The 16,860-nt window shown below is 40.9% G+C and overlaps 1 protein-coding gene across 1 annotated transcript in view; it reads left to right on the top strand.

Moving 5' to 3' along the window:
* Nucleotides 1–15,976, top strand: part of rbbp8l (retinoblastoma binding protein 8-like) — a 36,937-nt gene extending 20,961 nt beyond the window's left edge. The window contains exons 2-15 of the mRNA XM_072697235.1: nt 5,137–5,210; nt 6,195–6,237; nt 6,384–6,479; nt 6,752–6,864; nt 8,107–8,182; nt 9,285–9,487; nt 9,582–9,634; nt 10,945–11,006; nt 11,129–11,828; nt 13,941–14,043; nt 14,135–14,169; nt 14,277–14,391; nt 15,322–15,416; nt 15,567–15,976. Of these exons, the coding sequence (XP_072553336.1) occupies nt 5,137–5,210; nt 6,195–6,237; nt 6,384–6,479; nt 6,752–6,864; nt 8,107–8,182; nt 9,285–9,487; nt 9,582–9,634; nt 10,945–11,006; nt 11,129–11,828; nt 13,941–14,043; nt 14,135–14,169; nt 14,277–14,391; nt 15,322–15,410 (1,762 nt within the window). The 3' untranslated portion in view covers nt 15,411–15,416; nt 15,567–15,976. The remainder of the gene's footprint in view (nt 1–5,136; nt 5,211–6,194; nt 6,238–6,383; nt 6,480–6,751; nt 6,865–8,106; nt 8,183–9,284; nt 9,488–9,581; nt 9,635–10,944; nt 11,007–11,128; nt 11,829–13,940; nt 14,044–14,134; nt 14,170–14,276; nt 14,392–15,321; nt 15,417–15,566) is intronic.
* Nucleotides 15,977–16,860: the final 884 nt, after the last annotated feature.

The raw sequence follows: 16,860 nt of genomic DNA, 5'->3' as shown, positions 1-16,860 counted from the left end.
GTTCTTAACTTTGATTGGAAGTCAATGTAAAATAAGAGTTTATTCCAAGTAATTTAGAGCAAATCTATTGGTCCATTCATCCAGAATGATTTACACAGTGTACAGAGCAGATACAGGGTTTAAACCATGGAGAAAACTAAAAACAGACAAAAGGGGAGATACATGGTTTTCATTGTACAGTAGTGATATCCTCATATCTCTATCCATAAAGTATCCATTTTAGCCATTGGACCAAAATGCAAAGTAATACAAAAATATATATCTTAAGGATGTTTGTGAACATTCTGTGTACTGCTCATGGATTCCCATGACAAATCTGATGTGTCTCGATTGTGTCTGCTGGTGTCTGAGTCATTCGGTGCCACAGAAGAAACAGAGACAGCAGCAAGTTATATTTAGGGTCATTCAGATACTTGAAAGCAGGCCATGCATGGTCAGACATTTTCAGTTCACATCAGCATGGCTTTTGCATCAGTGATCTGCACGTAAATGTGTGTTCCTGCACAATTATGCTGGTGGCGGGTGGGTGTGTGTGCAAGCATTTGTATAAGTATATGCTTAGTATGTGTGTGTTTGCGTGTTTGTGTGACAGAGAGAGGGAAAGAGAGGGAGGGAGAGTGTATGTGTGTGATAGGTTAATATCTGAGCTCCGAGGCAGGTTCTCTCTTGCTCGTTCTCCGTAACATGGGACACTTAGCTGACATATCCCAACACGCAGGAAAGTGTTGGGGGGGTGGGAAGAGGGGGAAGAGGAGTCTACTTAAGTAAGTCTTCCTGGTTAAGTACAGAGTTAGGATTTTTATATTACAGAAGTGAAAGAGACTGTTTACAGTGCAGTTTGTCATGCACAACTCATACAGACACAAAAATCTGTCCTTAACTTTTAATTTCTAAAGGTTTGAAAGCACAAACACAATTTTGAGTTTTAGACGACTAATAAACATATACATTATATCAGTAGCATTACATAGCAGTGAAGTAACAGCAGGGATTCATTGAAGCAGATATGTATGTTACATTAACCCCTTATGCTCTGTTAAGGGCATCACAAATCGGTAACTACATGCAAAGCGATGCAAACGGGCTGAGTCCTTCCTAAGATATAACAGTGAGGAAAAAAGCCAGGAACCACCACAGCTTACTCAGAGTTTAAGAGGTTAAGTAGATTTACTGTTGGTATGTAACTTATTATTATCATGGACATGCTACAATAGGTAAACATATTGTTGACCTGTTACGTGAAGTAAATATACACCGATCAGCCGTAATATTAATTCTACTGACAGTTGAAGTAAAAAACAGATGAAGTGAAAGAGATTATCTTCATATACAGTGGCACCTGTCAAAGGGTGGGATATATGTGAAGCAGCAAGTGAACAGTGATGTGTTAAAAGCAGGAAAAATGGGCAAGCTTAAAGAGCCCTGGGCCACTCTGACAAGGCCCTGGGCCAAGACGACTGGGTCAGAATACCGCCAAAACATCAGACGGGTCTTGTGGGGATGTTGTCGGTATGCAGTGATCAGTACCAACCAAACGTTCAGGAAAGGAACCAACTGTGAATCGGCGAAAGGGTCATGCGCACCTAAGGCTCATTGATGCGATCCATGGAGGCCCCACCTTACAACTTACAGTACTTAAAGGATCTGCTGCAAACGGCTAACACCACAGGACGAATCCATGCCTCGAATCTGTTGTGGTGGCGGGTGGGGGGGGGGGGGGGGGGGCTAATCAATGTTAGGCAGGTTCTACTAATGTTATGACTAATGTTGGTGTATTGTTGACTTTTTGCATTAAGCCGATTTATTACTACTGCTACATCACTGATATGTTACAGATAATATATTGAGAGTTTACCTTATTAATAAACGTCCACTCAAAATGAAGTGATGAACGGAGGAAAAAAATGAACTGAGAATGGACCACACCCTGTGAAGCACCCTGAGCATGTCGACGCAGACCTGCCAAAAACGCTTTTTCATTTGCATGTATCAGTTGCATGCACAGCAAGAAATACAGCCTGTTTAATACTTAGGCTAGAGAGTGGCTGAATAATGGTCATGCAGGAAGACACTGGATTTGGTTCTCAAGCCAACACAACAGTGACGGTCAGGAGCAAAATACTCAAATAATAACTCTTCCTAATAACATTAAAATGTTATTTAATAATTTGTGAATTAAAAAGAGATGAAAGTGAGATTCTTTAAGCTGGGGATTCACGTTTGAAGCCATTTCATTCCAGAGAAATAAAAACAACACAGCGGTGGTGATATGAACTGGAAATCTGAAGACTCTAAACAGGCTTTAAAGCAAAACTCTAGTAGTAATAACAGTAGTAGTAATAGTAGTAGTAGGAGGAGAAGGAGGAGTGGGCCCAATAAAGATGTATTACACTGGGCCCCACAACTCAAAAAAATGTATTTTGTAGGCCCCCTGTCGGTCACAGGCCCTTAGATTTGTCCTAACACTACACCCCCTCCCACCATACGGTTCCCCTGAGTAGGAATATTACGCAATATTTTTTTCAGATTTACCATTACTTTACCATTAGCAATATGACATGTGAAACTCACACTCTTATATGGTGGTTTTACATTATAAATAAAATTAATACTTTTACACTTTTTAGTATTTGCAATGCATGACCTGTAAAGACGAGTCTGCAAATTTCTCAACAAGGAACCATTTCACACCAAACCACTCTGAAAGACTTTGTTTATGGTCTCAAAGACTGAATTATGCTGAAATTCTGAACATTTGGTTGGTTTTCCCTTTAAGGCTCCTCAACTGGAGACATTTCGGGTGTTATATTAGGTGGAAGTTCTTTCGAGTTTAAAAAGGTGCTCCTCACTCATATATCTACTTTACAAATCTAAAAAGGTCCTTTAAGGTGCCAAAAGTGGCTCTTGTATCACATGATCATCTCTCTTTCTCTCTTTCTCTCTCTCTCTCTCTCTCTCTCTCTCTCTCTCTCTCTCTCTCTCTCTCTCTCTCTCTCTCTCTCTCTCCCTCTCCCTCTCTCTCTCTCTCTCTCACTCTCTCTTCTTGTTTAGATTTCAGAGTATGACAGTCAGCAGAACTGGATCTGTCTGATCAGGCAGTTGGATGTTTGTTTAGTAACCTGATCTGAATTTTGAGGTACAAATTTCCCAATCACATTGCTCTGCCCGTGCAAAGTGAAAACACTGTGGAAAAAGGTGATTTCCTGAATTGTTTCAGACACAATTCGGAGACATGTCATTAGCCCTATGGCATTAACTCTAAAATAACATCCATTATCTACCTTCTTCCATGGCTGGTATAACAGCGTATTAGTGTGCATACGCTAAACAGCTATTCCGTCTTTTTGTTTGTGTGCCTTTCTTAACCCTTGTTAACGTTAACCCTCCCTCTTTCTCACGCTCTTCTGTTTCTCACTCTCTCATATACATACTACACACACACACATACACAGCCACATTCACACACACATTCACACACACACACACACACACACACACACACACACACACACACACACTAATAAAGTTATGCCTGCAGCAGTGTGGTGAAACCAGTCTGACCAGGTCAGGTCGTAATTGTTCCCAATATCTCCTCTGTGAAGTTTGCTCTGCTACTATAGCAGGGTAACGCTAATGAGGCAAAAAACCCCACAAAAACAATAATGTGATTTAATAAGAAGATATTTTAAAATGCCCTCTGCCACAAATGCAGTCAATCAACACTGGAGCAACTAGACCGGTTAACATAGCTAACTGAAACCTATACTCCACCAGCCTTACATAGTCAAACCATAATACTATGTTTTTGGGTGGTGGGCCCCTATCAACCTAGCAAGGACCTGGAGATGAAAATGGTTTCGCTACCTTAAGCACCACCAACTGCTGCCAAACACTTGCTGTAACTGGTGATCAGTCACTTACATGGCTGTGAAGGACATTTTGCAGAACTGCCACGGCATCTGAATGGAGCTCAAGACAGAACCCTTTATTTTGATTGATTTGAGCATTCGTAGATGGACTTGGTCTTGGCTTTGGATCGTTCTCTTGCTACACAACTCAGCTGCAATTGAGCTTCAGATCATAGACCGATGGCCAGACATTCTGCTGGATCTTTCGCAAGAACTCATAGTTCTGTCAAGAATGCTGAGTCTCAGACACTGAAGCACACTACCACCATCATGTTTAAATGGTGGATTTTGTTTTAGCATACTTTAAACTGCTGGTAAGGTTTTATTTGAGAGATGTTTGGAGTCAACGGTGCTAACAGTAATCCATACAAATTCTAAAACTAATTTTTTACTGAAATTAAAATACAGGACCAGGTGCTGTTGGGCTTTTTTCCTGCAATAAATGAAATCACCATTTAAACACTGTTAATCCTTTTTTGTAGACCTGACACAATTAAGCTTGATCAGTATGCATATATTCATATGCAAAGTAGTCTGACGGTGGTAAATATTTCTTATATTGCACACTAAGCTTATTCTTTTATAAACTCCTTGATTTTCTCTTGAAGTCTTACAGCTAATCACTGGTGCAATTTCAGGGGATGAAGACAGGGGGACGTGTTGAATATATACGGGATTATGTTGTCAATACAAAATCATCACATTCGTCACTATTAAGGCATTTTGCTAAAAAAAATTATAGACACATGGCAATTAGACTTTTTGTAAAGATTTTTTTTGTGACAGACAAACAATAAAATTAAATTTTGATGCTGAATCAGCTTGATGAATTCAAACATATGTGACTATATAACTGTTTTAGGTTAAGATTAAGTTAGGTTAAGGTTAAGGCTAGATCGGACTTGGCAAGTTCGACTCACCAGTACAACCTCCCGAGGACGGGAAGATGTTCTGTGGTAATTTTGCAATTGGAACAGCAGCATGGTGCGTAATGCAGTTTGGGATATTTGGCTGAGTCAAGTTTACACAAGTCACGACATTAAGGACAGGTTGGGTGTATTTGGCAAAACAGTGCCACCAGTTGAGGGGAGCTGTAGTGTGAATCATAACATATGCATGAAATATTCTTTTGCAAATGTTACAAATTGCTTGGGGTACAATTTTAGCCGTATATGTACAAATTTACACTCATTAAATATCTCTCTCTCTCTCTCTCTATGCTGTGTAGGACGAGGATGGCTGTGCAGAGCTTTACAGAACTACTGCATAAGTTGAAGGAGGTCCATGACCAGGAGGTGGAGGGTGAGCCTGAGACTCAGCACAGCGTCTTAGCAATTACTTCTCTCTCACTTTATTAGCTAGCTGTACGTCTTCTCTCATGTGACTGTCAGTGGTGCAGATATTTAATATACACTCACTATCTACTTTAATAGGAACATTTTCCCTGTAGGTTCATCCTTACAGGTGTACAGCTAAGTGCTGCAGTTTACCTGCAGATGCACACTTTGCATAAGCCATCAACTATCCCTTTAGCTGTGCCTAACTACTACTCCACTTCCGTTTGGATATTTTTTGGGTGGTGGACCACTCTTAACCTACACTATATGTCCAAATGTTTGTGGACTGTTTGTGGACTGTTTGAACCTATTGGCACCATGCCAAATGCTAGGCATGGGTTAGAGGGGTCTACAGGCCCCCAGCATTGAGCTGTGGAGCAGTGGAATTGTGTTCTCTGAAATGATGATGCTCTGTCCAATATGTTTGTGATGAGTTTTGGAGTTAAACATGTGGCGGGTGGTGATCATCCGACATCCTGACCTTACTAACGCTTTTGTCACTGAATGCAAACAAATCCTCACAGCAGTGCTCCTGAAATCTAGGAGAAAACCTTCCCTAAACAGTAGAGACAGGTACTTCAACAAAGGCCGGTAAACTCTTTTTAATACCCTTGATTTCAGAAGAAACAATGAATGAGCAGGTGTCCCAATACTTTGGTCCGTCATTAAAACAATATCAAGCCTGAGCTAACAAACTGCGCATGATAACAGACAGACTGCAGTCTGTACCCTTGCAAAGCGAACCTATAAATTGGGTGCAGCACATAAAGTACAAGGTAGGTGTTTCTACTAAAGTGGGCAGCCAGTGTGACTGTTTTTTTCACAGCTCTACAGGCACTTGCATTCAGAAAGATCAGATTCAAAAAACCTTCTATACCTATTTTGAACAACTGTAGTATTCATTGGTCTCCATGTTCAAGTTGACATCGTTCTTCTCTCCTTCTATAAGGATGGCAGGAGAAGGTGCTGGAACTAACCAATAAGAAAAATTGGTGAGTCTCAACCAATGTCATCCCAAGTTAGGCTAAATGTGCAAGCCTGCAGCTTTCCTTTGGTGCCCCTGAGATTTGAGTAAAAGATTTGAGTGAGCAGGATATAGGTTTGCTGGAACTCAGTGGCGTTGGTTGTTGTGTTGCAGTGATGCAAAGAGGCTGGAGGAGCTGTACAACAGAAACCAGCAGCTGAGAGAGCAGCAGAAGATGCTTACAGACAACATCAAACAGCTGGAGAACATGTATGTGTGTGTGTGATTTGCAAATTTGTATATCAAAGGATATTTTTAATGAATGTACAGTGAGGTCCATAAGTATTTAGACAGCGACACATTTTTTATTTTGTCATTTTGAGTCTGTATACCACCTCAGTAGATTTCAAATGATGTGTGTGGAATATCAGCCTTAATTCAGTGACCATAACAAAAATATTGCATTAACCCTTTAAAGTTGACAGTCACATTTTACATAGTCACTTTAATCACGCCATGATTGCTTGTATGTGTGTGTGCAGGTTGCGTGCAGGCCTGTGTGATAGGTGTACAGTCACTCAGGAGGTGGCTAAGAAACAACAGCAGGATTATGAAAGCGCTCAGCTTCAAAGCCTGCAGCACATCTCTATGCTGAGTAAGTTGGGTTTACGCCATGCTGAGGTTACTATGTCCAGCACATACAATGCACTTTAACACTCTCAGATAGATATAAAGCTGACGGGAGAAGCTGTCACTCATCAGCTTAACTGTTACGAACAAAGCTGTAGTCTAATGGTGATACTGACAGCCAACTCACTACTGCATATCGTCGCTGTCACACTAAAGCCTTGTCTCTTCAAAATGGACAAAACCATCTTTGCCATCTTTCAATGGAAATCAATGTAAAATCAAGTATTCCAAGTCAGTTGTCGAGCATTTCTGTTGTTCCATGTATCATAAAAATATTATGTAAAGAACAAGTGGCAAATACAAAATATGTAAAAAACTGAGAAATGGCAAAAATGCACATGGATACGGTTTTTGCATGACAGCAACGATGTACGATGGTATTCAGGCTTGTATATGAATATTTCTTAATATGCAATAACATGCTAACTAGCCCTGTTATAGATATTTATGAATATCTGTAATAATACTAACATGAGCATAAGATCAAAACCCAAAGATTTAACCCTCTTGTTTTGATGTCAGCACTCAAACCATGCAGCTGTCAGCCAAAAAATTTGAAGATTCACGCACAGCTTCTCTGAGAAAGGCAGATGTTCTGACTGTTTATGTGATGCAACCTGCTGTCACTCAGCAAAGCACGCAAACGAGGTGTCCGAAATCGTTCACTACCTCGTCGAATCCTGTTCCCTATAATGGTGCTCTATAAAGCGATCTGGATTTTCGCATGTAGGGGATAGTGAATAGGGCACAGTTTCAGACAAAGCTCTAGACACACAATACAGAACATGTACGATTCTGTCCGTCACACCAACAGCAGCTTAGATTTGGGCCTTTATGCACTAAACTAATCAGAGCACTATTAAGAAGGACTTTTGATTTGGAACTGTTTTAGCCTGCTTGCTGACCTAAAGCTTGCCTTTAACACTTAGCAAACATGTTTAATAGCACAGTTCATAACACATAATTCAGGATGTTGTAAAGGAATTTCAAAATAAAAAGAATGTAAAGGTTTTGGGTAAGAAATCATCCAAAGCAAAGTGCTTTTTGTGTTTTCAGAAGGCATGTGAAGTAGCCCTGTGTTCATTTGATTCATTTGGTTATCATGCAGCCTGTGAATCGTTTGTCTGTTTCATAGACCATCAGCTACTCTAAATTACTTCCCTCACATGTTCCTCTGTTTCCTTTTTCTGTCTTCCTCTTGTTGCAGTGAGTGAGATCAGTGCTCTGATGAAAGAAAATGAGAAACTAAAAGAGGTGGTGAAGTGTCTGCGTGGACGGATAGAGTAAGTGTCAGTCATTATGTGCACTATTTTCGCACTAGCCTTCGATTTCTGTAACTAGCAGTGTCCATGGTTGATTTTTAAAACATACAAGCACGAGTTAGAACCAAACTTAACAGTTAAGACCAAATTCAGTCAGCATTTGACGTTTTAGTTCCAGATACATAGATGCATACAGTCATATGCATGCAAGATTTAGGCCTTCCTGGTCAAATGTGAAAATAAGTACATATCCCATACAGAGAACTCACACCTGCACATATTAATGTAATATTATAACTAATTAAAAGAAATAATTTAACATATTGAGGAAAATTAAACATAAAAATAAACATTTTTTATTATTTTTATATTACATTTACATAGACATTGTTATTAGTGTAGTGTGGTGTACCTCACAGGCTGGTCAATTGAACCCTAGTGTTGTTCCATCAGTTTCTTCAAACTTACAGATTATTAAAAAAGTTCTGTAAAAACAGTCCCTGAAAGATTCTTCCAGCATCACAGTACACAGTGTCATGGTCTTTTTGACTTTTGAAAATAAATCTAGATTGGATTTTTTTTTTTTTTTTTTTTTTGGGGGGGGGGGTTCCAGGTTGTTGTTTTAGTACTTTTAGTACTTATGATTTTGGGGTTTATTTGAGGAATTACATTTCTATGAAAGCCCATTCCTGCACTTATAAAAATGCCTAATGCGTAAAGCACCTTGCTAAAGAGGATATCAACAAACATCTTTAAATATTGAGAAAGTATCTAAAAATAATGAGAAATTATTTTTAAACGAATGTGAAATAATCTCAAAATAATACCTTAGTATCTCAAAAATGTAGACAGTATCTCATGATAATGACCTTTTCAAAATAATGCAATAGTATCTCAAACTAATGAGACTTTGACTTAGTATTTTAAAGTAATGAAAATGCTGAGAAAGTATCTTAATATAATGAGAAATAATCTCAAAATACGGAAAGGATATCTCAAAATAACAAGAAATCATCTCAGAATAACTTAGTACCTAAGAATAATGATGTGGCAGTTCACTTAATAATAAAAAGGCTTTTATTTTTATTTTTATTTGATGCTCATTCTGTTCTCAACCTTTCAGGAAACAGAACGGTCACCCAGAGGAAGCAAGGAGCCCAGAAGTCAAGCGCTCTCCTGATCCTGCAGCTGCTCCACTGACCCCAGTGACCTGCTCAGTTCTGAAGCCTGAGCAGTTGTCAGCAGGTGGCGCCACTGTATCAGCAGCCACTGTGAAGAGTGAGAGTGAAACCACAGAGGCCCTGTCTGAGAGGAAGGAACCATCAGGTGATGTCTGCTCAGATGTCTGGACCGCATCGGGGCAGCCCATTCATTATTTCACCTGTTTGTTAATTCTTATTTTTCTGATAAACCTTTACAGATAAAGGAGCTGTGCACAAGCGCTTACAAGGGTGGAGTGGAACATATCCTTTTGTAAGTAAGAAAATTGTACATAATTAGGTTTCAGATACATGTTTAATCCCATTTGATTTAATTTCAAAATCACATACAGATTATCTACTGATGCTCAAATTTAATTGATCCTCGAGAGCCTTGGAGTTCGGCTTGGGTTTGCATTTTGGGTGAAGTTGGGGTTTAGTTCAAATGGATATTATCTATTACATTCACTTTAGAATTTGCTTGCATATAATCAGTTACTTTAAATAAGGTGCTACTATTTGTTCTTACATACATTACAGGCCACAGGTATGGGAGTAATCAAGTGGGCAAGTGAACACTGTACAACATGTTTCATAGCGTCTAATATTAGTAAAGCAATATTTTTGGCTTTTTACTCCTAACGTAGTGCTAACACACCTGACGGAGTTCGTCAAGCCGTCAGGAAGATCTGAATGTTCAAATCGGGGGACTATGATTAGGGCTGCAAAGGTCTTCTGATATTGCCTCCACTGTCTTAAATGAATCACTTTTAGTCCAGTTAAATCAGATTCTGATTCCTTTGCGCGATTCGTTTGGGCAGGTGTGAATACAATAACCAAAATAACTGCAACAAGACCTTTGAGAGAATGTAGTTTGGTCCCACACAAACTCTGGAGCAGTTCATTTTGTGGGGTGAGAATGTGATCTGACCTCGATCCGATCCAACTATCAGGTGTACTCCGCAGGAGCACAATTGGTTGTGTGGAGGAATAGGAGACATGTTACCCTTCTAGTGTTGTGAGCACTGCTAGTGCTAGGGGGAGCTACGAATGGGTGGGTTAACAAACAAAATAATACAAATAAATAAATAAATAATCACTTATTCTGAAGTGTTACTACGGTTACCAATATAGACCAAAATAACTGCAACAAGACCTTTGAGAGGAGGTGGTCTTAGTCCAGTCCCACACAAACTTTGGAGTGGTTCATTTTGTGGTGAGATTGTGATCGGATCTGATTCCAACTATCAGGTGTACTAAACGCATCCTGCAGGTGTGCTTTAACCTGGTATTTTGCCCAGACAATTACCATGGCGATGAACAAATGCCATCTCTGCCGTTGCTCCATGTTAAATTGCAAGGGGGGAAAGCAAGGGGTAAACACTCAAAATTTACAGACTTGTTATCTGATTCGGACCAGAGCGAACCAACTATAGGTGTGAAAACGCCCTTAGTTTGATACAGCATCTGCAAATATTTGCTTGCTTCCAAACTTTTAGCCTGACGGGGTATACTGCTGCATTTGTTTTACACCATGGTAAAGAAAGTGCCTGATTGAATGCTGTGTCTATCCATCCATTTCAGGAGTCAAGTAACCTCCCTACTCTAATGAGGGTCGCAAACACGACATTATGGAGAGAGAGGAGGTGAGTTGCAAGTGTATCAGAGCCTGGTGGCATAAAAAAAGCTGATACCCCTTTCCATTTTTTCTTTTTTTTTGAACCAGCTACTAAGCAGAAGGTTCTTCTTCTCGATGTTCACTCAACAGATCAGTCAGTGTGGATTCCTTTGAGCCTCGTCCATCTCCACCCTCCCCAACCCTCCCTTCGCACCTTCGTCTGCTGAAGAAAAAACATTTTCTTTCAAAGGAACGTCCTCAAAGAGTGTCCGCCCCCCTCCGACCCCATCCAATCAAGACAGCTCCACCCTCCATCCATTGGCCCCTCCCAGAATGCAAAGATTGGGCTGTGATGGCAACAGTAGGCAGTGGTGCCCATCCAAACATAAGCCAGGACTCCAGATCCACTTTGCTCCAATTTGCTGGACTGGTATCTCCTACTGGTGGCCTTGAGCCTCGCCCTCAATCCCAGGATTCCAGTCAGCCCGTCTTCCCGCCTCATAGGAGCCTCTGTGAGCTGGGTGAAAGCAAAGAGAGGGGCGCCACAGTGTCAGTTATAGCGACGCCCTGCTGGAAAGGTTCTGCAGTGCGACCTGAACGAGTCTTTGGAGAGAATCTGAGAGAGGCTGAGGAAGAGGCTCCTCTGGACCTGTCCGGTGCAGGAGGTTGTAAAGTCAAAGACACAGAGAGAACAGAAAGAGCACAAGGCCAACCACAGTGTGACATGGCAGCAACATCATCATCATCATCATCATCTTCGTCACCCCCCGCTCCGCTCTCCTCGCCATCCTCAGCTCAGTATGTTTCCAGCCCCCAGAGTGATCCACAGACAGGAGACACTAAACCACAGGTACTGATATACTGTTTCCTCTCACGTCTCAATAAATACTATAAAATGCTTGCTAACTGTCTAGCTAACTGTTTACGTTATTAGAGTAAGATACTTTGCTACCTGCCATCAGCAACCAGACCCTGAGAGTGCATAATTGTTCTTTTCAAGTGTGTAGAAGGCTCTCGCTCTCCCCACATCACTTATATGGGATGCTGGCCGGCACGGATGTGCTGATGCAGCAGAACTGGATGTCTTGCATTTACCTCCATTGGTTGCATTGGTTGCCTGGTGACGTTGCATCTGCGGCAGTTCGAAAATAAGTGGTGGCTGGTTGTGCATGTGTCGTTGAAGGCATGCATCAGTGCTCACCCTCCCATTGTCAGGAGCATTACATGTAATGGGGAGAGTACTAATGAGCGGGATGGATAATTGGGGAGGAAAATTGCGTAAAAAAGACAGGAGGGGGGGTCCCTTATGGATCTGTGCAAATTGAACAGTTAATAAATAAAGGTTGTCCCAGAGGACCACAGCACAGTTTAGTATTGTTCACTTGTTCAGTCAGGATAAACTGAGTATAGAGGGTGAATTGTGAATTAAGCATTTACCAGAGCACTTTTATTATATATCACATCTTTTGCATGATTAACTAAGCATTGGGTCTATGTTTGGGGTGTAATACAACACAGAAGTCACCGTTCAATTTACACCAAAATTTAGACATGAAAAAGCAACAAAAATCACCAAATGCATGAAGCTAGGTTTCTTTTCATTTATGTGAATAGACAGACGTGCAGTTTACAATTGATTCCAACTATTGTCATATAGTCCTCCCTGAGGTAGTTGGTAAAGTCTGTAGTGTCATAAGCTGTAAAATGCAAACAGTGAGCCAGCAGGATGGCTTTGCGTGTATCAGAGGAGACGTGTTACGTCCTTACCTTCCTGGTGTCGTGAGCACTGCTAGTGCTAGGGGGAGCTACAAACAGTTGGGTTAATTGGCAGAACAAAATTGGGAAACATTTGACAAACAAAATGCCCCCAAAAGAACAGGAATTCATTACATTCAAGATATTGTTTCAGTGCTTCCGAGGAGAGTTAAAAACGCATCCTTTTGGTAGCGCCGTATGTTACTGATTCATCTTGGTTGATAAATGGAATAAAGGTGTTAGAAAAAGGAATGCAATAATCTCTGCAGTAGTGAATTTTGGTATCACTGCATATTAAGTACACTCAAAGGAAAAGTCCACAAAATATTGAAAACTCAAGTATGAAAACTGTAGTATGGTGCTTTTCATAGAATTTAGCAGAGGGTGGATAAATTGTGGTTAAAAATGACGAAAGCACCCACAGATAGTGTTTCCCTTGGTTAATTGAACACCTGTGTAATTACTGCATGCAGGAAGCCGGTATGGAAACTGGGCAGGATGTGGTTGTAGCTGCTATATTATAGAATCTGTTAATATTTACTCTCTCTGTGTAAAGGAAGGGGAGGGTATAAAGGCCCATGTTTGTAAGAGAGATGTGATGGATGTGTGTGGAGTGTGGCGAACCTTTTAATGGTCTAAAGAACCTTTACATCACAAAAAAGATTTTTTGTTCCTTAGAGAACCATTTTTGTAACAGAGATGTGGCCATTATATGGATAAGGAACCTTTACATCATGATAAAGTATCTTATCAAGGTTTTTCACACTCACACATCTCATGGCAACTCTATTTTAAGAGTGTAATGATTGGTTACTTGTCATCGGTTTGAATTTATCCAAACAGATTGCCCCTTCCTATCAAAAATATGTTCAGTGGTCCATTTGCTCATTATTATGAACATCTATAAGGGCTTAAAAGCTAATCAGGCAGGTTAGGGAGTGCACAGAGAAAAGCTTGCTCTGATGAATTCCATTATTTTGTAGGGATTGTCATAAAAACCTGTGGACTGAGCCACAATTTGCATTAGTGAGAAATGCACAGGACCCGTTCCTGTTGCATACCCCAGTCCTCTTATTGAACCCTCTTTGTGGAATGTTCACACCTGTTAAAACAATCTGGACTAAAGAAAGATTTTGATAGGTCCAAACTGAACAAGGCAGGTATTAAACCACCCTAATATGATTATTTTTCCCTGCAATTTTCCCAGGCTTGGGAAAAGCCAAAAGAAGAAAGTGTTCAGGAGAAAGAGAAGAATGGACAATTCTTAGAGAACCTAAAGATCCCCACTTTGACCATTTCACTTCGTCCAGGTAGAGTTTTCAGTGTAGTAGTTATGAAAGCTAATCTTTCTGCCGGTTATATTTCTCCTATCATAATGTATGCCTCTGTTTATCTGCATAGTTGTGGTCCTGGAGTCACTAAAGACTGCAGGACAGGTAACATTTCATTTGATACCCATTGCTAATCCAGTTTAGCATTATTCTAACATCATGTAAGATTCTGGTGCAGCAGATAATGCTATGGTAATGCTGTGCTGTTGCAGAAGGAACAGGACATGAGGCAAAGCAGCAGCCCCCAGAAGGAGGAGGACGAGGGTGAGGAAGAAGAGGAGAATGATCAGAGCATAGTGAGGAAGAGACCTGGTCAGGACAATGAAGGTATGAGAGACACTGTTCATTTCTTCACTTATTTATCTACTCATTCATATATTCATTTCTTTGCCCATCTATTCATCCATCTATTCATCTATGAAGACAGTCCATTCAATGTCCTCGTTCATCCAACCAACCAACCAAACATTTATTCATTAATTTTGTCTGTCTTCATCCATCCATCCCTCCATTCACCCTGCCCATCAATGCATCCATGTTAAGTGTAATACTCAACGGGCCAGTAAATTTGCTATTCATGCTTACAGTCATCCATTTATACATGAACATTCCATTTACACAATGAATCTGTGCATTCATCCATCAAAATACATTATCTGTCTGACATTTATCCAGCCGTGCATTCATTCCACTGTCCATGTACCCATGTTTTCATTCATCTATTCATCCATGATTTTCCCCCCATTCATTCATTCATTCATTCACCCATACATGTTCAATTTAATACTCAATGCAGCTCTGAGAGGCTCATGCACTAACACGCTGCCACTATGGCCTAGGGATCATAAGTTTGAATCCCGAACCAGAGTCTGGGATAACACAATTTCCTCTCTCCCACTCATTAATCTTAAAGCAATAGTGGCCGGCACAGGTGTCTATTAGCTGGTGCAACAGAGCTGGAGACCTGGCACTTTCCTCCGAGCACCTCGGCTGCCTGGCGATGTCACATCATTAGCAGTTCAAAAAGAGGTGGTGGCTGGCTTGGCATGTATCTGAGGTACATGCAAAAAAAAAAAAAAAAACAGCCTACACACCTAATGACGCGAGCATTGCTAGTGCTAGAAAGGGGATGGGTTAATTGGCAGTACTATTTATCCATCCATTAATATTTCATTCATTTGTTTACCTCTGATTGACTCATCCTCCGATTGACTCATCCATTCCTGTTCATGTTGTTGTGTTGTTTCCCTGGTTCAGCTGTGTCACGACGACCAATGAAAGAGAAGAGAATGAGGCTGACAGCCACACCACAGGGGCCCAACCACGGAGACTCAGATCAGGGCTGAACTAAGGTCTCTTTCTCTTTCAGTTTCTGTTCATTTCAATTTGCTTTACAAGCTACTATACTTATAACTCTATCTATACAGATGGTGCATATCATGCTGATTAGACCAGCATCATGTCATGTTCCATATTAATGCATTGGTTCCACTGTCTTACAGAGACATGACCCACAGTCTTCTGGCAGCCTGTTGCCCTCTCATTCAGTGCCACGAGATCAAGGCTACAACTGGTGTTCTTCTGACTTTCTGTACAAAACAAGAAGACTGGGCCTCATCTATAGCACTATATCTAAAGCATTATAGATAGCACTCTATCTGTAGCGCAGGCCTCATGTGACTAGCACACACAACACCACCGGAAAGAAAAGCAGACCTCATCTAATCTTAGCACTTAAGAGCTACTGAAGATGACAGTTTGCTTAGGTCCTCATTTGCATGGCCTGTTTACCATGCCGTCTTACAAACACACGTACACACACACATTAAAGCTCAATGTCTGCTCCATAGATCTCCCAGCAAAGTCTTTTGACCAGAGCAAACAGGAGCTGGGTGAGGCAGTGACTAAACTACACTTGCAATTGGACGTCCTTTAGGCCCTTTGTTTTTTTCTCTCTTTTTACTCTTTCTTTCTCTCTGCATCTCTCTCTCTCTCTTCCTCTTTGTACATAGACGTGAGCTCAACTCTGCTTCCCTTTTCCGTCTGAGTTTCCACTATTTTCACTTCCGCGCTCAAGGTCGATTCTCGCTCTTTCACAGATATAGTCGCTGTCACACTCGGCAGGCTATTTTTGTGAGTGTCGGCCTCTCGCGAGTGCGACGAAACGAAAGACCCTCCTCTTCCCCTTTTTGGTTTTCTGAGATGGCAGAGTACACATTTTGTAAGAGCGAATTTTCCACTTGCAGCAGCTGTGGGCATTTCATGCTTGTAAAGGGGGAGGGGAGGATAGGGGTGAAACTGTGACTGCGAAAACCAAAAGTGTTTATTAATGCCTCCTCAGCTCATCTCACTTATTCACTGCTGTCCTTTACAATCATTTGAACAGCTCAAGAAATTCATATGTTAGACATCTCAAGGTTTTCAAAAGGGGGTTTTAGAGCGGTAATATCTGAAACGCTTGGCAGAGCGTGTAATGGAAAAATTGCTTGCTTGTCTTTGTACTGTACAGTGTGCAATAAACCATATACAAGCTGTATGAATGTGAATGGTGTGTTTTTGTACAGTAGGCTGTGTCCAGGGGTCACAGGGTACTGAAACACACTGCAGTGTGGACACATTTCCTGTGATGGAGCACATGTCTGGGAAATAACTGTTTCGCTATTAGACAATGCAATGATAGTTATATTTTGTGTAATAATGCGAGAACGCCACAAGAATAATAGCAAAGTGTTACAATTGACAACAAATGTTGTCACAAAGCAGCTTTACAGCGATCCGGGTCCAAGCCTCTTTGGT

This window comes from Salminus brasiliensis, chromosome 14, assembly GCF_030463535.1.
Source record: "Salminus brasiliensis chromosome 14, fSalBra1.hap2, whole genome shotgun sequence".
NCBI classification, from domain to species: domain Eukaryota; kingdom Metazoa; phylum Chordata; class Actinopteri; order Characiformes; family Bryconidae; genus Salminus; species Salminus brasiliensis.
This window is presented reverse-complemented; position numbering and strand designations above follow the sequence as displayed.